The sequence below is a fragment of the Mustela erminea genome, chromosome 11 (genome assembly GCF_009829155.1).
Source record: "Mustela erminea isolate mMusErm1 chromosome 11, mMusErm1.Pri, whole genome shotgun sequence".
NCBI lineage: Eukaryota > Metazoa > Chordata > Mammalia > Carnivora > Mustelidae > Mustela > Mustela erminea.
Genome location: NC_045624.1, coordinates 13433401 through 13459601, shown reverse-complemented (window position 1 = coordinate 13459601; position 26201 = coordinate 13433401). Strand labels below are relative to the sequence as shown.

Genomic DNA, 26201 nt, shown 5'->3' with positions numbered 1-26201 from the left:
ATTCTGGAATGTAACTATTTTATTTCGTAATTTTTTGTATATTGTATATTTTGTGGACTATAACTTTTTTATTTTTCATTATTTTTAAAAAGATTTTATTTACTTATTTGACACAGAGAGAGAGAGAGCGTGGGAGAGTACAAGCAGGGGGAGTGGCAGAGAGAGAGGGAGAAGCAGGCTCCCTGCTTAGCAGGGATGTGCGACTGGATGCCAGGATTCTGGGATCATGACTTGAGCCAAGGGTGGAACCTTAACCAACTGAGCCACCCAGGTGCCCCTCGGCTATAAAAATAATATTAATTATTATTATGTATTTGGCAGAGAATGACACAGCGAGAGAGGGAACACAAGCAGGATGAGTGGGAGAGGGAGAAGCAGGCCTCCCACGGAGCAGGGAGCCCCATGCAGGGCTCAATCCTAGGACCCTGGGATCCCAACCTGAGCTGAAGGCAGATGGTTAATGACTGAGCCACTGAGATGCCCCTGGACTATGACTATTTTAATCAATAAGGAAAAAGTGTCAAAACAATCCCCTTCAGGGCACCTGGGTGGCTCAGTGGGTTAAGCCGCTGCCTTGGGCTCAGGTCATGATCTCAGGGTCCTGGGATCGAGTCCCGCATCGGGCTCTCTGCTCAGCGGGGAGCCTGCTTCCTCCTCTCTCTCTCGGCCTGCCTCTCTGCCTACTTGTGATCTCTCTCTGTCAAATAAATAAATAAAATCTTAAAAAAAAAAACCAAAAAACAATCCCCTTCAAACAGGAGATTTATGAAGTCTGCAAGGCAGAGCCTTGAATCTGGTCTTCCAACCTCTGGGCCCCTGAAAGCTGCACTTCCTTGATCCAGACAGAGACATTTTACAACACTTCTTAGCGAATACATCCAGTTAAATTACATTATACAGTAAACTACAATTCATTTCAATGTCCTTGACTGTCAGAACCAAAAGGAAGCTAGTCATCCTCCACTGTCACATTCTTATTTCAGAGATAAGGAAATAGCCCTGACATGCTAAGTGATTTGTCCATGGTCACACAGCTGGTGTGGAATCTAGCTAGAGATGGCTTTTTTTTTTTTTTTTAACTTTTATTAATTTTTTTTTTAAGAGAGACAGAGTAGTGGGGAGGAGCAGAGGGAGAGGGAGGAGCAGAGGGAGAGGGACAAGCAGACCCTTTGTTAACTGTGGAGCCCGAAGCAGGGCTTGATCCCATGACCCTGAGATCATGACCTGAACTATAATCAATCTACTTGTGACCTCTGTCAAATAGATAAATAATATATTTTAATAAAAAAAAAACCAGAATCAACTTAGTAGCCATGTGCTTACTTATCTGTGAATGAACGGAAGTCTGTGTTTTGCACCCCATTCTGTGGACCCGCTGAAACAACGTGTGCATTTGACAACACTGTACACTGTAGACTTGGACATGTTGGGAGAGTGGATTTTATGTGATGTATTTTTGTGCCACATTAAAAATGAAGCACTTTAGTTTCAAGTTTAGGAAACAAAAAGGAATAATTAGTAGTGTTTCTTATTTTTTAAATTTTTATTTATTTCATTTTTTAAAGATCTTATTTATTTATTTGACAGAGATCACAAGTAGGTAGAGAGGCAGGCAGAGAGAGTGGGGGAAGCAGGTTCCCTGCCGAGCAGAAAGCCCAATGGGGGGCTCAATTCCAGGACCCCGAGACCATGACCTGAGCTGAAGGCAGAGGCTTGACGCACTGAGCCACCCAGGCGCCCCTGTTGTTCGTTCTTGACAGGTTTATGCTTGTTAACTTTTCTTTACAAAGAGTTAAAAATAAATTATGCTCAAGTTACCTTCAGTAATTTGATGTACCAATATTTGAAGTAAGTGGAGCCTGAATTTCTCAGGTTAGAAAACTGTAATTACTGTCTAACCTAAATTTTTTCTGTAATATTTTCAATTTCTTATTTTGTCTCTCAGGGCTTGCCATTGACCTTCACCTCAAAGCAGCTTTGCACATAGCTTCTGAAGTCTGCAGACCAGCAGCACTGCTGAATGCCTCCCAGGGGATCTACAAGACTTCTCCAGGACACCAAATGTCAGAGAGGGGAGGTCTCTAAAGAGAATGCCCAAAGGAATAAAGCACTGGGCTGATTTTTTTTTTCAATTTTAAAACCTACTCTACTATGCTTCCCCTTAGGCTACAGCAAATATAATTAAAGCTGCTGCTAATATTGATGGTTGAGACAACTATCAATGAATGAAACACAGCCACCATTTACAGACTTAAGCCAATCAGTAACTGTCTTTTGGTTTTCCCTCCTTCAGAATCAGTAGTCACTATCTCTTTTCTATATAATGAGTTCTCTCTTCCATCCATGACCCAGAAGATTCCAACTGGTCCTGGAGAAGTTTTTGAGTTGATAATTCACTAGCTCAGACTGTTGCCGAAACAATAATTTTGACTGCCCTTGGACAGTCTCCCAGGGGAGCAAATACCGGTGTAGTTGTTGGAAGGGGTCATTTATCACCACAGAGGGAAGAGCCATAAAGAAGACAAAGGGAAAGAACAGGGACATTTCTCCACAGTGGAAACCACTAGAGAACTGCAGAGAATGCCCTGTAGGGAAGCAAGTTACAGCACTTTTTTTTACATGGCCCACCTCTCTGATCACATGCACGACCCACAAAAATATGTATGTACACACATGTGCCTACATGTGATGTCATCAACATAGGAGTTATCGACCCATATGGGTACATATGTGCTCTCAATGCACACACACTCATTTACAGGAAGTGAGACAGAGCTGTCTGTCACAAATACAAGCAATAAAAAGAGCCAGAAAATTTCCCAGTTTCCATGAACTGTCATAAAGGTAATTACACGGTGTCCAGCATTTAGTGGAACAAGGCAGGCATGATCTCTAGTGTGCAAATCTGAAGAGTAAGTCTTGGTCAAGGTGACCACAGAAGTGGGGGATAAAACTCATGAAAGGAAGAGAAAGAGGGAGGAAAGTTTCTTCTGATAGAGAAAAGGCAAGAAGATATGATATAGCCTAATCCGCAAAAAATGCATGTATAGAATGTCACAAAACCTTCAAAATATGTATCCAAAAAACACTGGCAACAAGATACATTTCCAATGGAAAGAGATTGTTTAAACAGCTCAGGACATACCCATATAACAGAGCTTTATATAATTTTAAAAATAATGCTTTAGAATTTATATTAAATAAGTTTTGGGGCACCTGGGTGGCTCAGTGGAAAGCCTCTGCCTTCAGTTCAGGTCATGATCTCAGGGTCCTGGGATCAAGCCCCGCATCAGGCTCTCTGCTCAGCAGGGAACCTGCTTCCCCCTCTCTCTCCGCCTGCCTCTCTGCCTACTTGTGATCTCTGTCAAATAAATAAATAAAATCCTTTAAAAAATTGTTAAAAGGGATGCCTGGGTGGCTCAGTTGGTTAAGCAGCTGCCTTTGGCTCAGGTCATGATCCCAGCGTCCTGGGATCGAGTCCCACATCAGGCTCCTTGCTCAGCAGGGAGCCTGCTTCTCCCTCTGCCTCTGCCTGCCATTCCGTCTGCCTGTGCTCGCTCTCTCCCCCACTCTCTCTCTGATAAATAAATAAAATATTAAAAAAAAATTGTTAAAAAAATAATAATAAGTTTCTAGGGGCACCTGGATGGCTCAGTGGATTGGGCTTCTGCCTTCAAATTAGGTCATGATCTCAGGGTCCTGGGATCGAGCCCTGCATTAGGTTCTCTGCTCAGCAGGGAACCTGCTTCCCCCTCTCTCTCTGTCTGCCTCTCTGCCTACTTGTGATCTCTGTCCGTCAAATAAATAAATACATAAAAAATATGTTTCTAAATAATGATACATTTACAAAACATGATACAAGAATTATACAATATATAACACCAGTTTTGCCAGAAAACTACGCTATGAGAAAAGTCTGGGAGAAAACATAATAAAATGCTAAGTTTGATGAGGAGTGGGATTATAGATGACTTTTTCTTGGTATATTTCCAGATTGGTCCCCTTTCCAACAATGACTACAAGTTTCTGTTCAAAAGAAGTTTTTTTTTTTTTTAAAGATTTTATTTATTTACTTGACAGACAGAGATCACAAGTAGGCAGAGAGGCAGGCAGAGAGAGGGGGGGAAGCAGGCTCCCTGCTGAGCGGAGAGCCCGATGCGGGTCTCGATCCCAGGACCCTGAGATCATTATCTTAGCCAAAGGTAGAAGCTTTAACCCACTGAACCACCCAGGTGCCCCTCAAAAGAAGTTTTAATGTGGATGTGTAAGAGCCTGGGGATTCCAGGTTGGAAACGACAAGCATTTAATAATTATGGAGATTTATTCATTAATTCATGAATTAATGCCTTTGCTCCTGAAACACTGATTAAATATTGCCCTGTGTATAACATTGTCCTAGGCCCTGAGGGAAGTAAACAGGATAAAAAACAGTCACTCATGCCTTGGTGCTTGCTTCGTGTGGGCTTCAACTAAATGTGGGCATATCTGTGGGGTGCCTGGGTGGCTCAGTCAGTTAATGGTCCAACTCTTGATTTCAGCTCAGGTCATGATCTCAGGGTTGTGAGATCAAGCCCTGCGTCGGGCTCTGCTTTCAGCAGAGTCTGCTTGAGATTCTCTCTCTCCCTCTGCACCCCCTTCTCTTTCTCTCCCCAAAAAATAAATAACATATTTTTGAAATAAATAAATGTGGGCATACCTATAGTATTAGGGTTTTCAGGGGATCGCCCCTGGAGGTCAGCTAAAGGCAGTGATACAGCCAGTTAGGAGGGCTGATGCCTGTGGCTTACTTCAATTACACACCTTCCGTCTCAAATCCCAAGGACAGGACTTGATTGCTGCACTAGACCACATGGGCAGGACAGGATGCTGGCCCAGGAAAGGAGGAGACCTAGGCCTCTGTAGATATTGGGATTATGCATGGCTGGGCAGCAAAGGGAGGCCCCTGAGGGGACCAGGTCATGTCCTCCCTCCCCTCTTCTTGCCTCTGAGCACCTTAACTGTACGAACTGTGCTAACAGTGTCACATTCTACCTCATGAGTCTTTGTATGCTTATCTTGTGCCCTCCTGTCAGAGTGTGAGCCTCTTGAGGACAGCAAACACATTTTGCTTGTTTCTGTAGTGATGCAGCCAAGCAGAAAACAGCTTGAATGTAACAAGGTCTCAGTAAATTCTGGTTAGGCTGAATAGAGCCTCTTTAATCCTGAGGCCAAAGCCTAAAAATAATTTCTACATTATTGGTCATGCCATTTTAGGCTTTGCTGAGGGCCACTCCACAAACCGTGTTAGAACAGAACAGGACTCTCGTGCACACACCCGGAGGGTACATGGTACGCGTACAGATGTTCAGCACGGACACAAACACAGCCCTCCCTGGGAAGAGCTGTGTGGTTGGTGGGAAAGAGGCTTCTAGGACAGCTGGGGAAGAGATACGGCTGGACAAGGAGACAGGGAGGATGATGAGGATGGCACGGCCGGCAGAGTCACCACAGGAAGTGAGTAAGTGTTTTTGTCTGTACTTTGAGTCTTTGAATTTCTCATCTCCTGGGACCTCCCAAATTCTCAAGCAGCAGCTTTTTTGTTTGCTATACCCTACTGAGGACTCATGGTCCAAGACTGTAGACACTGAGCGCTCCTCAGACTCCCGCACCGCCCGGAAACCGTGAGTCCCAACAAGATGGCATGAGGGCTGTGGGCCGCCCTGTACCTTGAGCGGGAACTGCTGGGTGAGCTCTGGCACGTACGCAGCCCCGGCCTGCTTCTTGTGCAGGGACACGACCACAAAGTACTCGAAGAGCTGCCTCTGCTGGTACTCCGTGAGCTCCCGGTCCAGGGAGGGGTATCTGGGAGCGTGCTTCAGGCGAGACTTCACATTGACCAGGCGCTGGCTGTGAGCTGGGGAAGAGGACAGTGAGCGCCTGGTGCGACTCTTTCCAACGTGGAACTGCACAGATCCGTGACAGCTTGTGTGGTTCCCAGTCCAGAGTACCCCTTCCCGTTCCCCAAAAGTGTTCCCACATTTAACAAATGTGTAGGAAACTCTTTGTTTGGGGTCCTTGCCAGACTTCGGGGAGGAGCAACACCAGGGTTCGGGTCCTTGCCAGACTTCAGGCAGGAGCAACACCATTAGCCGCCAGGCTAATGGGGCTGCGGAAGCCTGGAACGCGGGGCTCTGCTCTGCCATGGGTTAGCTGGGTGGACTTGGGGCAGCGGCTTGAGTCATCCTTGTGGCCCTCTGTCAGATGGGGTGGGGACACTGACGTCTCCCCTCACACATTCCCTTCATCTTTCAGTTTGTGAGATGTGACAAAATCCAGACCACAGAGCTCTGAGAGTGGGGGCCTTTTGTCATCATCTGCATGACAGACCCGGCAGAGCCATGACTAACTCGGGAGCTCCCGCCACCTTCCCTCCTGCAGTTGTTCTCTATGATGGAAAGGGGCTTGCTTCGTCCTAGAGGTGGGCCAGAGAGCAGCTGGGGGGAGACATGAGTGAAGCAGGGCAGCTGACCAGACGGGTGCCCTCACCTCACTCCGCAGGCCTGGACTATGGCTCTCTTGGGCTACCCACTGTGGTCTGAGAAATTATGGAAAACTCACTAAGGCCTAGACCAAGGTCACCAAATTTACTTCTACAGACACCAACTACTTCAGTGACTTCACTTGACAGATGAGGAACTAGAGGCCCTGAGATCGTAAGTGATCGCCTGTTCTTTTAGCAGTTTTCACAGGAGTAGGACAAGAGCCCAGGTATCTAGAACCCCAGGCCAGCAGCGCTATACTTTCCAGGTGTGGAAAACTCCTGTAACAGAAAGGCACGGGGAAGGGCTACTGTGTTAGTAGCCCCCCTGCGTCTCTGGACCCACAGGCTCAGGGACCGAACAGGCCCATGCTGGTCATGCTCAGGACTGACCTACCCCCACACACCCTGTGGGTCCCCCTGTCCCCTTAGACATTCACACCTTGCCCTACGAGCTCCTGTAAGGACGCTCTGTGCCTTCCCTCACATTAAGCAGGAAGGGCCATCTCGGTAGCTCCCCAGCACCCCCCCCCCCCGCCCTGCACCGCAGCTGGTCTTCTCACCTTTCAGCTTCTCTTCCGTGTCACTGTCAGACTCACTGTTCTCATCTGTCACTAGACAGAAAAACAAACAAACAAACAAACAAAAAATGGCAATAGGAAGAAAGTCTTTCTAATACAGGAAACTTTTTGTATGACATGACCCATATCCAAGATTTCTACTTCAGAGGGGCTATTTTCTTTCTGTCGATTTAGACGTAATAGATAAAGGATGTCTTCGTCCAACTAAATGCAATTTCCAAATTAATGTGGCTCTAGTTCAGATGGTACTTATATCCAGTAATAGAGCAGATACTGGTTCCTTTTATGTACCCGAAGCAAAGAAGGCGGCCCCCAGGGTGAGCTCAGAGCTCGCAGCGCTGGGCTGGCTTGACGGACAGACAGTGAAACAGGACCAGAGGACGCACCACCAGGCTGAGCTCCTTCCCAGCTCTTCGCTGCTGCAGGGCAACAGGAGGTATTTACAAAGCACCGACTTGGTCTCCTGTTTGGTGAGCCAGCCCAGAACAACAGGGAGCCTCTTTTCACATTGTGGGGGGAGTTGGGGCGATGGCGGGGGCTCTACCTTTTCCTGAGTTGCTCTCCGTTGACTGGGACAGCCTCTTCACGCGTTTCTTTCCTCTCCGGGCCTCATAAATGGCATTGATTCGCAACACCAGCTGCCAGACACCGGGAGAAGAAAAGCCAGTGTTAGCAGCTTCCTCTCCATGTGCAGCTGGGGTTTCTTTGCTGCTCATTCTTCTCTGGGACCATGGACGGCGGGGGTAAAGAAGGAGGGAGGGGCCATTTCCCACTGGTCCACTGGCATCTTTCAACTATTCTTTTCCACCAGACAGGAACGTGACTTTTGAGAACACTAAAGGAGGCTGCCAGCCTCACTGATGTATGGACGGGTGATGTCTAAATACACTAACACATACAGCTGAGACACAGGGAGATGATTTCATTGGCTAATCGTGGGATGGCTGCTCCCCCTCCATGCTTTGATGTCTCTGCGGTTTGGGAGCAGCCTTTGCTCCCCCCAGGAAAAAACAAACAAATAAACAAACAAACAAAAACCAAAAATAAAAACCTCCCAGGCAGGGCCCCTTCTGTCGGAACAGTGCCAAAGACCATCTGAGCAGCACTGGGCAGCAAGGGGGCTGGGATTATGGGGGATTTGGAGTTCTAGCTTGGGGCTGCATGGTCGTGCCCTGCACCCAGCAGACCCAGCACACCCCCTCTGGCAAGGGAGCGCTCATCCACACTCAGGGAGGCCTTTCATGATCTCCCGGGCTGCTCAGCAGACCCCACCACTCAGCAGCACATTTTCCAGGCTGCCTCTAGCAGACCCATCTGGTGACGGAAGCCCTGCAGCACTTCCCACCAGGCTTCACAGCACCACCTGCACATTTCAAGAGTGGAAGCTTCCTGGGCTCCACCTGGTTGCAAGAAAGGGAAGTCTACCCATGCACAGCTGAGACAAACCAACTCGGGATTTTAATTAAACTAATTAATTAAAGTTTATTTTCTTTAGTAATCTCTACACCCAACGTGAGGCTTCGAAGGCCCGAAGCCATGACTCCAAGATCAAGAGCCATACACTCCTCCGAGCGAGCCAGCCAGGTGCCCCCCAACAGGTGATTTTAAAGGGGAGCTGGGTTTGAGAGCTGCCTTGAAAAGTTTATATTCTTTTTGGCCATGGAAGAACTGGAGAGAGGATGGGCTGTAGTAAACTGGGCGATGGGCACGCAGGTGGGTGCGGTGGGTTAGCTGCTGCCAATCCCTGTCTCCACCCTCTGCTTCTCTGTCCCACTGCCCGAAGTAGCTCACCAGCTCCTCGCCACAGGCCAGAGCGCTGGACCACCAGTGGAGGAAGGTGGCTCACCCTCCGGGTCTCCTTGTGGTGGGCCTGGGCCCCGGCCCTCCAGTTCTGCAGACTACGACACTGCCCTGCCATATCCTTGGTCAGTCACATACTCTGGGTCCTGACAGGTGGCCCAGCCCTGGCCCTGCCAGTTCTCTTGTGAACTCCTCATCCCCAACCCAGTGCTGGCTTTGCCTTGAATCTGAATGACGTGCCTTCCCCACCAAATCCCTGCCATGTGGCCGTTATTTACGTTTGATCTTAGGAACCGGCCAGTTCCCTGGAGTTCACACCACTGAGCCAGCCCTCTTTTCCTTTTACACACGTCCTAACCACTGGAATATTGACGCTAACCCCATTCCCCATGGAAGAAGACAATGCATACGTGAGATGTTAGTATTATTCACAACAGCCAGGAAATGAAAACATCCCAGTGTCAATCAAGGGATGAATGGGTAAACGCAATGTGGCACGTACACACAGTGGAATATCATTTAGCCTTCAAGAGGAAGGGCATTCGGACACACGCTCCAACATAAATGAAACCCGAGGATGTTCTGCTAAGAAAAATCAGTCAGTCATAAAAGGACAAATACCGTATGATTCCATTTACAGGAGGTACCTGGCACAGGCACATTCACAGAGACAGAACGTGGGAGGGTGGTTGCCAGAGGCGGGGGGAGGGCAGAACGCAGAGTTTCTGTCCAGGGAGATGAGCAGTTCTGGAGATGGATGCTGGTGACGGGCTGGATAACAGTGTAGATGCACTAATGCTACTGAACTGTATGCTTAAAAATGGTTGAAATGGCAGTTTTTATGTTATATATATTTATTTACCACAATTTAAAAATATATAAATAAACAAATGGGTTATTAGGTCAAATTGTGGTTCTTCTGGGAGGAGAATTTTTGGACCCATTCGGCCTCCTCTCACCCCATATCCAATGAACCAGAAAGAAGGCCGCTAAGATAGAGGTAAGACCCTTCCAATTACTAAAATGCAGTAAACACCGGAATTGAGTTCCGCACAGGTGGGCATCTTGGTCACTTCTGTTTGCCGCTTGATGACAGTCCCTGTATGAGCTGGAACAGCGCCCAGCACGTTGGTAGGTACTCAACAAGTATCTGTTGGTTGTGAATTTGTTGGATGAATACTAAGCGTCCCCTATGTACAAGGGGTTTTGCTAGAAGCTGGGGGGTGTGGTAAAAAGATGTATGGGACATGGCCTCCATTCTCAGGGAGTCTACAAGCTTACAGGAAGGACCAAGATGCACCGTAGCTATCATACAAGACAGTTTCTGAGTGCCATGTGGGTAGTATAAATGACGTGACAGAGAACATTCCTCTCACTTTAAATCAGGTCATGGAATAAGTGGAAGCCATATATACACCACTCAATAAATCTTTGTTCCTTTTTTTTTTTTTTTTAAAGATTTTATTCGCTTATCAGAGAGAGAGAGAGCGCACAAGCAGGCAGAGCCAGAGAGAGAAGCAGGCTCCCCGCCCAGCAAGGAGCCTGATGCGGGACTCATCCCAAGACACTGGGATCAAGACCTGAACCGAAGACGCAGCCCAACCGAATGAGCTACCCACGCATCCCTCTTTGTTCCTTTTTATTTAAAAAATTTTCCCCCGAGAGCAAAGCTTTAAACATGCTCTCACATAATTGTACTTTAACAGGAGTTAAGTTTTGTTGTTTCTGTACTAGGGCGCGCCTGGATGGCTCAGTAGGTTAAGTGCCAATTCTTTTTTTTTCTTTTTTCTTTTTAAAGATTTTATTAATTTTGACAGAGAGAGAGAGAGAGAGAGAGAGAGACTGTGCACAAGCAGGGGGAGTGGCAGAGGGAGAGGGAGAAGCAGGCTCCCCACTGAGCAAGGAGTCCTATGTGGGACTTGATTCCGAGACCCTGGGATCACGACCTGAGCTAAAGGCAGATGCTTAACCGACTGCGCCACCCAGGTGTCCCTACAAGTCAATTCTTGATTTTGGCTCAGGTCATGACCGTGGGGTCGGGGGATCCAGCCCCACGTTGGGCTTAACGCTCAGCAGGGCGTCTGGTTTAGATTCACCCTCTCTGTGCCCCACCCCCACGTGCTTGCTCTCTCTCACTCTCTCAAATAAATAAATAAAATCTTAAAAGAAAAAAAGAAAAAGAATCACTTACTCAAACTCAGAGTTGTGTTAAAGCTCTTTTAACCCAACAGCTAATTCATTTGATTATCCTTGTTTAATTTGCTAAAATGATGGTGAGCCTGGTGGTATGGGTGTGCATAGCCACTTTTAATTATTCTACAACTGTAGGATTTTGACCTTATAGATACCTATAATGATGCCAGAACAAGCAGAAGGGGCGTTTAAGGGAGTGGCTAGAGACAGCACACCTTGGGGGCCCCCGCAGCAGCTACCATGATGGCAGAGGACAGTGACCTCAGAGGGCCTCCAAGGGGAGGCATGGGAGTGAATCCGTGCTGAGAGAGACTGGGGTCCCTGGGTTAGTGGAGCTCATTCAGCAAACATCAAATAATCAATATGCAACCTGCTCCACACCCTGGGCCCTGGGCAGGACAAGGTCAATGGGGAGAACAGGAAGGGGGAGGCACCCGTCCTGGTCCCTCTGTCTGCCCTTCCTCAGCAAAACAAAGGAAAATGGCTTCTCTCCTGTTCCAACTCCAAGTCCCCTCTGACCAGGCTGCAGGTTACAGGTGTTTTCTCAACCAAGGACCCTCGCGGCCCTTACTCTTCAGAGGGTACTCCGATGGGCAAGGTGACTTAACTTCATTTGAATGAGAAAGTTGGGGACGGGTGTGGTAGGGGTAAAATTATGGCTCCAAATACTGACTAACCAAACTGTTAGGAGGAACCAGCTTGCAAATGTCCCATGATTTTCAGGTCAATGCATCACTTTGAGAAATCTGGTGAAACCTACAATCTTCCCCTCTGGCCTCCCTCCATCCTCCCAAACTCTCAGTACAAAGTCTCACGCAGTTTTCTGGGTTTCGTGACCCCTAAATCCCATCCATCCATCCACGTACCCTGAAATGAAGAATCCCTGTTCTAAAAGTTCCCGTATGAAGTTGGTACCAAAGTTATCACTGCACAGGGACCAGCACGCAGGGCTGGAATAGTGCAAAAGGGAACTGAGTCACTAGCAGACGCATTAGGGAACCACATCCCCCTGGGCACGTTTTACCTTTCAGGTAGAAAAGAGCGAGGAAAGATGTACTTTTGACAAGCGTTGCCTCAGAACACAGCCTCCACATGGCACGGCCTCTGCGTCCAGTGTTGGGCAAAGTGTGAGTTAGAGTGGGATGACTGGAGCTCTACTTTTTGAGGCCGTGAAGGAGGAGGAAATGGCCTTTTGAGGTACTGGAAACATGGTCTGGGATCACGAGGATAATGAGAGGTTAGGCTGGGACAAGACGGCTACAGGACCACAGTTACTATTATGACAAAGGCCCAGAGAGCCCAGCCCTGCGGGCTTCACAGTGTCTACCTGGTCTGTGATGAAGCAGGTAGAAGAGGGTCAGTGTTCTCTTCTCTGCCCACACTCCTCTGCAACCTTCCTTTGCAGGGAAGGGAGAGTGCATATCTGCACATGAAGCTTGTTGCAAGCCTTACCTTGGGTATCTTTTTCTTCTTCCTGCCATTCTGCAGGTCTCCAAGGTTAAAGAAAGTGTCATCAGGGCTGCTGGGAGTGGAGGGGGGGCTGATTTTGGAAGGGGACCCGTATCCATCCCGACTCAGCTTCCTGGTGTCCAGCAGCTTGCAGTTCCTCCTCTCTGAATTTTGCCGGAAAAAAGCCGGTTTGGCCAATGACTGCTGGAAGGGGAAAGGAGAAAAGAAAAGAAGAGTAAAGACAAAGGGCCAAGTGGGAGACAGCTGGGGGTGCCGGTGATACGGACTATGAGGTGGAGGGGGACAGCTGGTCCTTCTTCCCAGGGTTATGCTGAGTTTGTCTCTGAGTAAGGATGCAGATCCAATCCAGTCTCTCTCGCTCTCTTTTTAAGATTTTATTATTTATTTATCTGAGAGAGAGAGAGAGCATGATTGAATGAGTATGAACGGAGGGGCAGAGGGAGAGAGAGAAGCAGACTCCCCCCTGAGCAGGGAGCGTGATATGTTTGATCCCAGGACCCTGGGATCATAAGCTGAACCAAAAGCAGATGCTTAACCAGCTGAGCCACCTAGGCACTCCCACTCCAGTCTCTTTTTAGGCAAGGGGGAATTCACTGGCTCAATCCCCTATTTGTACAAATCAGGCATTCTGAGAACCAAGACCTACTGTATTGGGAGGGAGACAACCTAAGCCCAGCTTTGACCCTGCTGCTGATAAGCTGAGTACCTCTTGTATGAAGAGTTTCAATCCCTAAGGCTCAGTGTCTTAGTGATTGAGAAGTGAGACTGAGAAGTGAGAAAGTACATTTCTAAAAATGAGCCACTTTAAGGTCTAAGGCAAAAAGAAAACTGGTTTAAAAAAAAAAGAAAAGGAAAATAAAGAACAAAAGCCTTCCCCAAACCCTGAAACTCATAGAAGTTATTTTTCTAAAACATACTACAAATTAATGAAAAGACAAATAGGTAAACAAAACAGGAATGGAAAATTTATAGAAAAAGAAATACAATGATGCTTTGATGTAAGATTCTTAGCATCACTCATAAGAAAAAATTAAAACTCCATCAAAGAGACATTTTTCACTCTAAGATTAGCAAAGATAAATTTGGTAATTCACTAGAATACTGAAAGTGAGGGAAACAGTCCCTTTCACACTTTCATACAAAGCTGGCGGAACTGGAAATTGGTACAGTTATAAGGAGCGCATGGAGCAGTGTCAAAAAATGACAAACACAGATACCTTTTCACCTAGCAGTTCCACCTGTAGGAATGGGCCCTACTGATGCATACTTGTGCAAAGTTACTTTGAACGAGGCAAGCTATACTGTCTATGTGAAATGGTTTATAAACACAAAATACTGGAAACAACCGAAATGTCCATCAGCAGAAGCTAATCAAATAAGTTATGGTACAGTGGAGTACAATGCAGGTATAAAAAAATCTTAATGTACTGATATAGAAGGTTCCCTCAGATGCATATTGTTAAGCATAAAAAGCAAGGGACAGGGCGCCTGGGTGGCTCAGTGGGTTAGGCCTCTGCCTTTGGCTCGGGTCATGGTCTCAGGGTCCTGGGATCAAGCCCCACATCGGGTGCTCTGCTCGGCGGGGAGCCTGCCCCCCCCAATCTCTCTCTGCCTACCTCTACTTGTGACCTCTCTCCGTCAAATAAATAAATAAATTTTTAAAAAAGGAAAAGCACGGGCACCTGGGTGACTCAGTGGGTTAAGCCTTTGCCTTCGGCTCAGGTCGCGATCTCAGTGTCCTGGGATCTAGCCCTGCATCAGGCTCTCCGCTCTGCGGGGAGCCTGCTTCCCCCTCCCCCGCTGCCTGCCTCTCTGCCTACTTGTGATGTCTCTCTCTCTCTGTCAAATAAATTTTTTTTTAATGTTAAAAAAAGAAAAAAGCAAGGGGTAGAACTGTTGGTGTAACATTTTGATATTGTGTGTTCTAAGGGGCTATTCTGCTGGTGTATGCATAGACTAGCTCTGAAGAATACATAAGAAACTAACAGTGGTTGTTCTGGGGGAGAGAAATGGAGGGTCAGGGGCAAGAGGAAGATTTGTCACCATATACTTTTCATATTCTTAAATTTTGAACCATATGAATATGTTAACATGGAAATAAATAACAGTAAGATAAAATCAGGGAGCCTGATGCGGGGCTCAATCCCAGAACCCTGGGATCATGACCTGACCTGAAGGCAGATGTTTAACTGACTGAGCCACTCAGGTACCCCTCTTTAGTATATTATTTATGTTCTTGGCCTATTTATCTTTTGGGAACCCAGTGTTTTTCTTATTAATTTGAATGAGCTCTTTATTTAGAATAGATATGAAATATTTGTCAGTTTTACTGCAAGTGTGTTTTTCCCATTTTTTTTTTATCATATAAAATTTTTATATATGAAAATCTGTTTATCTTTTCTGTGCAATTGATTTAATCTTGCCTCTCTAGAAAATCTGTATCTTTTTAGAAGTTTAATACATACTTAATTACATTCTCTTTTGGATTTTTGTAGTCTACTTTGAACATATTTTATTCATTAATCCATCAGTAATTAATTTTGTTATATGTTAGTCTAAACTGATTGTACTCCAAGCTAAGTTATCCCTATTTCATTTAATAAATGAGTCTTGTCTTTCACTATCAGTTTACAAGGCCACATTCACTATATCTTAAATTCATAGAATAGTCTTCTTCTGTTCCATTGATTTCTCAATTCTTGTAGTTCTGAATAGTATATAACACAAACTCCAGAACCTTTTCTTTTCTTTCTTTCTTTTTTTTTTTTTAAAGATTTTATTTATTTATTTGACAGACAGAGATCACAAGTAGGCAGAGAGGCAGGCAGAGAGAGAGAGAGAGAAGGAAGCAGGCTTCCTGCGGAGCAGGGAGCCCGACGCGGGGCTCGATCCCAGGACCCTGAGATCATGACCCGAGCCGAAGGCAGCAGCCCAAACCACTGAGCCACCCAGGCGCCCCTCCAGAACCTTTTCTAAAGATTTCTGGGAATAAAGACTCCTCACTTTCCTAAGTGGCCTGCTCCGATGTTTGAATCATGAGTCTACAGGGTGCAATCAACTGCTTAGTACCACAAGCCCTGAGCAGAAAAAGCCAGTATGGTTTGCTCACTGTGGGCATCTTAATAATTACACGAGCACAAAAAGAAGGAAGAATGACAAGCTTTTTTACAGACCAAATTCCATCTGTAGTGAGATCCAAGCAAATGGCCCCATTTCTTTCACTGCATTACAACTGCCTATCAAATTAGTCGGCAAAAAGCAGGTACCTCAGTAGACTTCTAAGTTGTGAGTGTTTGTTCAAAGATCTGACCTATGAAAAGCTCTGAGAAGAGAGAAAACAGAAAGATATCAAAACATGGCACCCAGCTCTGTAAAGAGTGTTCAGAGACCTGCCTGGGGTCTGGGGTTGTGTGGGCTGCATCCCCCTGCGGTGACACTGCCGGGGAATGGGGCCCTGGTGTGCCCCCCAGAGCACCCAGAATCAGCCTCAAAAAATGTCCAGGGAGCTTCCGTGAGGGGGTGGAATTTCAGCTGCTACTTAACTGATAACAGAGGATCTACAGGGCTCTGGGGTAGAGCATTCTCAAGTAGCACAATCTGAGAAGAGGCATAGAAGTGAGGAAGTGCAAATTAGCCCAGAGGGATGCATAGATGGCTCAGCTGGTTAAGCATCTGCTTTCAGCTTCTGCTTTCAGCTCAGGTCCTGATCCCAGGTTCCTGGGATCGAGTCTTGAATCGGGTTCCTTGCTCAGTGAGGGAGTCTGCTTCTCCTTCTGCCTGTTGTTCCCCCGGCTTGTGCTCTCTCTCTGACAAATAAATAAATAAAATCTTAAAAGAAAAAAAAGTTAGACCAGAGAGGGTGCTCATGGCTCAGAGTGAGTGCATCGAAACAGATGGAAGAGATCATGCAGCCATTATGACATCCAATTGTCTGTGGAAGGCCTTTGAAAATGAGGGTGTGAATCTTAGTCCTTAGCAGGGGGCAGCAAGTTTTTTCTTAAAGCCAGACAGTAAATATTTTCGGCTTTGTCACAATTATTCAACTCCGCCATTGCCAGTGCAAAAGCAGCCATACACAATATGTATGTGAATGAGCATGGCCATGTTCCAGGAAAACTTGATTTACTAAACCAGTCACCCAGCAGTAGTTTGCCAAACCTGAACTATAGTATTAAAAGGAAAGACACTGCAGGACCCTAAGGATGACTATGTCAGGCTGTGGCCCAGAGAAGATTCCAGCTTTTGATCAGAAAGCCTCACACCAACATGTCTTGGTGATAACATGTCCATTCCATTGTGTCTCTCTGGAACAGCCTCTAGGAAGGGGCATACCTCTGTTGAAGAGGCCCACAGAGTTTCCCTAATCTCATAAACACTGGATTCACGACGGACCCAGCAAAAGATCTGTGGTGTCCAAGAAAGAAAAGCAGACAAGAACTCTGTTGAAACTTCATGAGTTATTTTAGGGAACCGAGTGTGATGGGCCCTGGCCAGGGGCCTTCCTGGTGGAGAGGAAAGGGAAACTGCGTGCCTCCCTAGAGGGAGCTGACCTGGACTTGAGCCAGGGTTCTCGTCTGAGAATGGTGGTTTAATTCCTTCCTTTCTTCCACTGTCCCTGTCTTACCACCTCAGGACACAGTGATGTAAAGAGACGAAGAGTCCTTGATACAAAATATCTCATCTCTTCCTTACCTAACTCCACCTCATTCCTACTCTCTTTCCTAAAGGCCTCCTCCAAGTACCCAGATGTCATTCTCACAAGCATACACATTTGTTCATAAACGCCCACAGGTACAAATATTTCCATATACACACAGAGAAATACATAGGAAGGCATACACACATATTTCAACAATTGACACATTATACTATTGTAAAGAAAGACATTACATTTAAATGACAGGATACCATACAGGCAATAAAGATTATTTAAAAAAAGAAATTAATGATGTGGGGAAATATTCAGGATAAATATAAAAGACCAGCAAAAATACAAAAGTATATATACCTCATCCCAAATCTTTTTTATGTACACACACACACATACATACACATGTGCACACTAATAATTTATTATAGAAAAAATAAAAATTCTTAATTTTGGATGAGTTTTATATTCCTCATTATCTTTTTCAGTATTTAAAAAAAACTTTTTAAAAAAGATTTTGTTTATTTCAGACAAAGAGAGTGAGCACAAGAGAGGGGGTGTCAGAGGAAGAAGCAGACTCCCCACTGAGCAGAGAGTCAGACATGGTGCCAGATCCCGGGACTCCAGGATTATGACCTGAGCTGAAGACAGACGACTGAGCCCCTTAAAAAACTTTTGTGATGAGAATGTTGTGATGAGATGAAATAAGGTTATTTTTAAAAAGAATACATACTGAAAAGCCTAATTCTCTAGATTTACCAAACATACATAAATAGTACTTACATTGCAGGCACTAGACTAAGTGGTTTACAAGTGTGAATTGGTTTTTAAGATTTTATTTATTTATTTGACAGAGAGAGACACAGTAAGAGAGGGAACACAAGCAGGGGGAGCAAGAGAGAGACTGGGACTGGATCCCAGGAACCTGGGATCACTACCTGAGCTGAAGGCAGATGCTTCACCGACTGAGCCACTCAGGTGCCTCTACAAGTATGAATCTGATTAATCTTCATAAGACCCCTAAGAGGAGAGTACTATAATTGTTCTTTTTTTTTTTTTTTTTAAAGATTTTATGTATTTATCTATCAGAGAGAGAGCACAAACAGGGGTGGGGAGGGCCAGAGGCAGAAGTAGAAGCACACTTCCCGCTGAGCAGGGAGCCCAATGCGGGGCTGGATCCCAGGACCCTGAGATCATGACCCAAGCTGAAGGCAGCTGCTTAACCAACTGAGCCATCCAGGCATCCCTAATTGTTCCTATTTTATCAATGACAAAGCTGACACGTGTAGATGAGAACAATTGCCCAAAGTCACACAGCTAGCAAGTGGTCTAGGCAAGTTTTGAATGCAGGCAGTCAGACTCTAGAACTCACACGCTTGACCAGATACTGCCTCTCTATAGTTAAGTGATGTACAGTTTTTGGTGGGAGATGGTGTGGGTGGGCTCTCCAGGCAACCAGAGAATGCTAGTTAATGGTACATTTTGTTCCCTAACATCTACATGCCAGTGCATAAGAAAAAAAAAATGCCTTGGGCACCTGAGTGGCTCAGTCGGTTAAGTGTCCAACTCTTGATCTCGGCTCAGGTCTTGATCTCAGGGCTGTGAGTTCAAGCCCCAAGCTGGGCTCCACACTGGGCGTGGAACCTGCTTAAGAAAAAATGGTGCAAGCCTAGATTTCCTTTATTACAAAAATTAGTCCCTAACACATTTAGTGTGCCATTCTAGGTGTGGGGATGGTGTGTAACACACAGCAGGAAAAGAAAATGGCTTAATCTCAGGAGCTTGCCTTGTGTGTTTGTTAACCATGAGCATCTGCCCCCAACTGCACAATTGCTCCTGTCTGTCCAGCTCCAGCTGACCTTGACCTCTGGACTGGGACTGGGCACGATCTCATTAAATGAAAATCCTAAAAGCTGTCATAGGCTCTTCAGAGGCTGATAGAGGAGGGGGCCACAGAGGGATAGCTTCTGCCAATTCTAAGGTCCCAGATGCGGCCCAGATGCAGCAGACGCTCCATGAATATTTGATGAGCTAAACGGAGGAAGTGGTGAAGTCTGCAGCTGTCCCCCACAATGGGGGCACCAACCGGACACCCAGATGTGGGAGAGCAGAGGAATGAGCATGGACGCTGAGTCCTGCTGATGACTTGCAAAGAGCTGGAAGCAGCCTTCGTGTACCAGGGGCAATCCGACATGCTTCCTGGGCACTCAGACTGTCCTTCTGCACGACAGCTGCTTCTGGACCTCAAGCCCTTGCTGACGTGATTACCTACTGTGTTTAGCTGTGTTTAGAAAAGGGCTGTTGGGTCCTTATTCTCCGGCATGAGGGAGGAGCACCCGGCTCAGACTGCACAGCTGCTGTGGGCAGATGTTGCTCACTGTTCCAAGAGGTGAGCAGTGCCTTCCCGGCATGAGAGGAGGGCCGGGGAGAGCCAGGTGGGACACGAAGGGGCAGACTGAGCTGTGACCCCCTTCCTCTGTCAAGCCAAGCTTATCCACGATGGGAAATGAAGGGCTTCCTGAATGTTGAAGGCATCTATAGCCAATGAAAATACACTTCAGAGGCAAGTAGAACTGTCTTCTAATGATCTGTTGGGCTGGACGCTTCCAGAACATTCTTCCATACGAGAAGCAAAACTGCAGTTAACTAGCTTTCACAAGAATGACAGGAATTGGTTTGGTTACGTGAGATCTACCCTTCATGATGGATTCTACCTTCAACTCTCTTCAGGAGGACTAGTGGCAGACAGACTCCCTGAGTGAGCACTGAACACAAAAGGCATGATTTCTGTGCAGACCCCCACTAGCTAGCAAATGCTGTCCTCCCCTGGGGCCCAGAGAGGAACATGGCTTCCTTTCTTGGGCTGGAAACAGATCTTTGCAATGGGATTGAAACTGATACTTGCAGCCTAGATTTGGCCTTCCTTTACTTAATTTCTTGAACAACTACACACTGTATAACAACTATTTATAGGGGACACAAACATATTACTGAGGAACTTGAGGAATTCATAACATAGCTGGGGAGATTGATTTTTTTTTAAGATTTTATTTATTTATTTGACAGAGAGATAGAGAGAAAGCACGAGTAGGCAGAGTGGCAGGCAGAGGAAGAGGGAGAAGCAGGCTCTCCACAGAGCAGGGAGCCGGATTCGGGCCTCGATCCCAGGACTCCGGGATAATGACCCAAGCCAAAGGCAGACACTTAACCCACTGAACCACCCAGGCACCCCTGGGGAGATGTTTTTAAGATACATTACACAACTTAAATCATATTTCAAATAATCAAAGAGATATCATAATGCAGTATACACAATTTGGTATAAAATGAACACTTCAGCCCACTGAGTTAGAGGGGAGAGAGTTCCAGGGACTGGAATGATCTAGAAGTTTCCTGAAGGAAGCATGATTGATCTGGGCCTTAAAGGATGGGGAGAGAAAGGCAAGAACGAAGGGCAGACATAGAAATGACCTAACACAGGGATGGGCAAAATACAACGCGTGGGCCATATCAGGCCCTCCATCTGCTTTTATATAGGCCATGACCTAAGAATAGTTCTTACATTTTTTTTTTTTAAGATTTTATTTGTATTTATTTGACAAAGAGAGATCACAAGTAGGCAGAAAGGCAGGCAGACAGAGAGGGGGAAACAGGCTCCCTGCCGAGCAGAGAGCCCGATGGGGAACTCAATCCTAGGACCCTGAAATCATGACCTGAGCTGAAGGCAGAGGCCCAAACCCGCTGAGCCACCCAGGCACCCCAGTTCTTACATTTTTAAATGGTTGGTGGGGTGTCTGGGTGGCTCAGTTGATGAAGCCTTTGGCTCAGGACATGATGAGGGTTCTGGGATCGGGTCCCGTGTCGAGCACCCTGCTCAGTGTGGAGTTTGCTTGTCCCTCTCCCTCTATCCCTCCCCCCAGCTCATACTCTCTCTTTCTCTCTCAAATAAATAAACAGCATCTTTAAAACATTTTTAAATGATTGGAAAATAAGTAAGATTTCACGATGTGAAAATTACATAAAAATCAAATTTTGGTGTCTATAAAGTTTTGTTTTCGTTTTTTTAAAAGATTTTATTTATTTATTTGACAGAGATCACAAGTAGGCAGAGAGGCAGGTAGGGTGGGGGGAAGGGAGCCCGATGAGGGGCTCGATCCCAGGACCCTGAGATCATGACCTGAGCCAAAGGCACCCACTGAGCCACCCAGGTACCTCATTAAGGTTTTTTTTTGTTGTTTTTAAAGATTTTATTTATTTATTTGACAGACAGAGATCACAAGTAGGCAGAGAGGCAGGCAGAGAGAGAGGGGGAAGCAGGCTCCCTGCCGAGCAGAGAGCCTGATGTGAAGCTCGATCCCAGAACCCTGAGATCATGACCTGAGCTGAAGGCAGAGGCTTAACCCACTGAGCCACCCAGGTGCCCCTAAGTTTTTTTTTTTTTTTTATACACAGCACATTCTTTTGTTTGGATACTGTTTACTGCTGCTTTACACTCCAATGGCAGCACTGGGTAGTTACAACAGAGAGTCTATATTTACTTTCTGGTCTTTTGGGGGAAACGTTTGCCAGTCCTGGGCCTCTAATATCAGAGGGGCAATTAATAGGCTCTTGCTGGAGGGGAGCTTTTGTATGTAGGAAATTAGGTAGTAACGGGTACCCAGGGATCAATTATGAAAGATTATTTAATGTCAAGCTAAGGAATATGATTTCAATCCTGTAGGCAATGCGTTATATAGAATAGAGTTTTATTATCTATATGTATGTGGTGCAAAATTCCAAAAGGCTCAAAAGGATATTCTGTAAAAAATACCAGTGTCTACCTTGACCTCCACGTATTCACCCAGACAGCTCCACAGATGTCCCTACTTACTCATTCTGAGGTTTCTGTATAGAGATAATCTTCTGTGTACATAAACATGTATGTATATTTTTCTATTTAAAACCCCACAAATGGTAGCATGCTATAAAAGTACTGTTTCTGCACCAGAAACTTTGTTTTAGGTCAGGACAATCTTTATAGTTGTATAATATGTGTATACTGTCATATTTACTCAGCTTGACCCAGAAGCTACAATACTATTTTAGGATGCCTGGTTGAGCAGAGGGGTTCCAGAAAAACTAGAGGCAGAAGAGCAGGCAGGCGGCCAATACATACATCCAGGAGCCCAGCAGTGAGGGTGGCCTGGCATTTCAGCATAATCCAGAACTCCAGGCTGCTCAGGGTCATCGTGCTGGGTGGTGGGGGGGGACCCCTCTCCCTGCACTCCTCCCCTGGGGACTCATACCTTAGACGATGTGTCAGGAATGGAAGAAGTGGGAGAACCAGGAAAGGTCAAGACGCATTTCTTTCCCAGGCAGCGACCATGTAACTCAACGTCCTCATAAGGGTTTTCCTTCATTGGCGGATCTGTGGTCAAAGTCAGCAAGTCAGGAACTGGGAACATCAAGTAAGTTTGCCTTATCAGGTATCTACCCAACACCTTGGCCTCTCCGTGTGGGGATGTCTGCTATCTTGTTACCCATTCACGCCCTTCCTCCTGTACCCTGATTTTCACTGGGGTAACTTCCCATGTCCTCAGTCTTAGGTCTTAGGTGTACAGAGTTAACTCCATTCTGAGCTGCAGAGCTTTAGCCAATCAGAGTATCGCCAGTCCCTGACTCAGTGTCCAGGTCAGGGAAGGGCTCATATCCCAAGCTTATGCCAATCAGTGCACAGATTCCTGGGCTATGAAGGTGAACAAGGGACCTAAACCAGTCTCGTCAGAGTCACAGTGAACCTCAGGTTTTTCTTGGGTGCAGCACAAGGGTTCTTGTTTTCCAACTGGAAGGTACGGATTCTCCAGAGCTGATGGGAAAGCTGCTGAGCACGGCGCTAACCCGAGAGATAGGAAACAAGGGAGAACAGGCCAGTTTGGGTCACACGAGCCAACAAATGCCCTTGGTACTTCAGCGGGGTCTTCTGTTCTCTGTAACTGAAAGCTGCCCTGTCAGGTAACATGGAAGACCGGATCTCATACCACTTTGGACCTGGGAAGCCTACGGCTTTGGCAGCAACCCACCTCCACGACTTGGACACCAGAATTCAGATTGTCCATGGTGAAATTCAGAGCTCGGCTAAACACACATACCCGTCTTCCAGTCTCCTGTATTCTCCCACCACGGAGTCTTCTCTTCTGGTACCGGTGACTCTATGCACATATGCGTGTGTGTATCTGCTCTACCTGCCCCTTGCCTGTGGCTGCATGTGGGCTTCTCCTTCTTACCAGCTCCTTTATTCCTGACTACCCACCTCCGCAGACAAGCAGACAGTGGGCCCAGCTCCCCCGCCCAGTCAAACTGTGATGCTCCCTGCGGAGTAGTTAACTCACTAATTCAAGTGCATCTGAGCTCCACTTGAGAATTTAAAAGAATTAAGGCCAACATTAGATATATTTTTAATAAGAGACATTCATTTTAGTCTGAGTTTTGATGCCCTGCTACTGCCACACTCCTATAGACTCAGGGAGAGGGTGGTGGCCCGAGTTTTCCTTCATTCGGTAGTCCCCACACTTCACTGAGCATCTGTGACACACGGGGAACTCTGCCTTCCATTTTCTCCCACACCCCACCCGACCAGCAGCTGTGGTCATCTTTAGTATACGGATGAGAGAACTGAAGTTCAGAGGAGCTAAGGCCCCAGCTCAGTGGCATACAGCTAACACAGCAGAGCCAAGTGTCAGGCATGGCCACCAAAACTCCACGTCTCCAGCGTCGCCTGCCGCACCCTGCTGCCTCTGTGGCGGTTTCTGAGCAGCCTTTCCACACTCCTCCCTGGTCCCCGTGCTCTCACATGTCCCTCGAGGGTCCCTCTCTCTCACCCCTCCCGGCTTACTCATTTATCTGAGTACACGTATTTCTTCGAGACTCCGTGCATGTGCGTGTGTACGTGTGTGTGTGCGCACGTGCGCGTGTGTGTGTTTCAAGCACTCAGCCCCATTTCCTTTCTCCCCTTTCTCACAAACTCATTCCCATGCACAGGCACGTGGGCCTCTTACCTAGAATGTCTTCGTAGACGTTCTCCTCGGATAAAGTGCGTGTGAGCCCCAGCTTGGTCTGTGCGTACCAGTCCACCCTGCTGGTCTCAGAGGAGGACTGCAGTAAGTCTTCAAACTCATAGGACTTTCTGGTTCGTACAAGGTGGGAGAAAAGCGAACAAGAACTCAAATCAAACTAGGCTGGTCCAGAGATTATATACCAAACAATTTTCTTCCTGCAAGCATTTCTTTTACTGAAATCAACTCTGTTTCTTGCAAGAAGGTATGAAAATCCTTAAATAAGAAGTGTGGCTTTTATGTGAAAGAATGTTGATGCTGTTAATGCTGTGTAAAGGTAGCAAAGTGTGTGTACACACACACACACACACACACACACAGAGTCCCAACTTTGGAATCAATCATATACATAGAAAAGAGGAAGAAGGGAAGGAAGTGAAATATACAGCTACTATCTCGGGAGTGACGAATGGCTCGTGGCTTCTCTTCACTTTACTGGACTTTTTAAACACTCTGCAATGTTTACAGAGCACACACTCATGATCGGAAAGGAGCAGCGAAGGCCAGTTCAGAGTGCACCAGAGGCCTGGGCACCTCCCTACTTCTCTCACTGAGGGGTTATTGTCCGAATGAAACTCAGAGGCCAGCTGAGACACCTCCCCGTCCCACCTGCCCCTCAGGGATCGATACAAGTGTGGCTGCTTCTCTGTCCATGGCTGGGCTCATTCTCTGGCTATCACCCTCACCTGTATCCACAGGGGCTGTCCCTGTCCTGCTGCGGCTGATTTAATGCAAACTCCAGCCCCTTCTCCCGCCCTGCCCCCTCAGCTGCTCACCTTGAGTTTCTTTGATTTCTGAAGCTTCACTGAACATTTGGGAGGCCATGAGGTAGACCGTAAGAAGAAATACACAGGACCTCTGCCGCCTCACAGGTTCAGTCCATGTCCTCTTTTTTCTCCTCTCTCCCTATCCTTCTCCAAAGTAACCCACAACCTCCCGCCCCACCCCTCCACCACCCCCCAGTTGGAGCAGAACCACGCTGCCCACTCAGGCTCGGGAGTCCATCTCCAGCAGACTTGTCAAGAATTTGTGTTGAACATACTCGCCTTCCCTGAACAGGAGGAAGACAGACGTTCACCAGAGCATGCACAAATAAACAGAATGGTAAACTGTGTTAAGCTCAGTGACAGAAAAGCACAGAGAGACTGTCAAGGAGGCTTCATTTTTCGGCTGGGGATGCATCAGGTAAGGCCGTGCTGACAAAGTTACTCATTAAAGCTGAGACCTGGAAAACAGAAGAAAGACCTCGGCTGGGGGAAGAGTATTCCGAGAAGAGGAAAGGGCACCTGTGAAGATCCTGTGGCCGCAGGAACTTGGGGCATTTGTGGAGGGGACACACAGACATTCGGCAAGGCTGTACCGCAAGGACAGGGTGGCGAGTGCTGGGCGACGAGAGGGCAGAGCCAGGCAAGGGCCATTTGCCCGCCTTCCATGCTTTGGGGTTTCTTGCATTTTATTTTATTTTTTCATTTTTTTTAAAGCAGGCTCCGCATCCAGCGTGGGCCCCAAACTCACAACCCTGAGACCAATACCTGAGTTGAGACCAAGAGTTGGCTGCTCAATTGACTGAGCACCCAGGCAGGCGCCCCTGGGGTTTCTTGCATTTTATATCTTTCCCTCTTGGCTAGTTTCCTTCTCTCTTTAAACACACACACAGGTTTCCTCTAGAAAAACTTTCCCTGGAAGCAATGACCCTCGTAATCTGTGATTTCTCACCTTCCTTGCCAACAGTTGTAAACTGGCATGGGTTGGGGGTTGGGAGGAGGAGGGAAGAGCTGAAGCTCTCTGTCTATTCCTTTACTGGAGCTCACTGGTTTTTCTTCCTTTTAAAGACCGGCTCACTGGTTTTCCTTCCTTTCCTGGCCTCTGTATGCATCCCTTTTCTGAAGCTGCCCCCTGAA

At 46.8% G+C, this 26201-nt stretch overlaps 1 protein-coding gene and 1 long non-coding RNA gene across 6 annotated transcripts in view; one reads left to right on the top strand and one right to left on the bottom strand.

The window, feature by feature from the left end:
- DENND2A (DENN domain containing 2A) overlaps positions 1-26201 on the bottom strand; it is a 102681-nt gene that overhangs the window by 33022 nt on the left and 43458 nt on the right. For 3 of the 4 annotated variants that reach the window (XM_032305659.1, XM_032305658.1, XM_032305656.1), the window contains exons 4-9: positions 24244-24371; positions 22495-22616; positions 12544-12744; positions 7643-7736; positions 7081-7131; positions 5706-5893 (exon numbers count right to left, since the gene is read on the bottom strand). In XM_032305659.1, the coding sequence (XP_032161550.1) occupies positions 5706-5893; positions 7081-7131; positions 7643-7736; positions 12544-12744; positions 22495-22616; positions 24244-24371 (784 nt within the window). The remainder of the gene's footprint in view (positions 1-5705; positions 5894-7080; positions 7132-7642; positions 7737-12543; positions 12745-22494; positions 22617-24243; positions 24372-26201) is intronic. The other variant, XM_032305657.1, reaches the window with a different exon arrangement.
- On the top strand, positions 5541-8633 carry LOC116569432. Of its 2 annotated transcripts, none has more exons than XR_004277025.1 (4): positions 5541-5660; positions 6292-6457; positions 7396-7534; positions 8594-8633. It is a non-coding gene; the product is annotated as an uncharacterized LOC116569432 (long non-coding RNA). The 2 variants fall into 2 exon arrangements; XR_004277024.1 differs by lacking the exon at positions 5541-5660 and adding an exon at positions 5834-5919.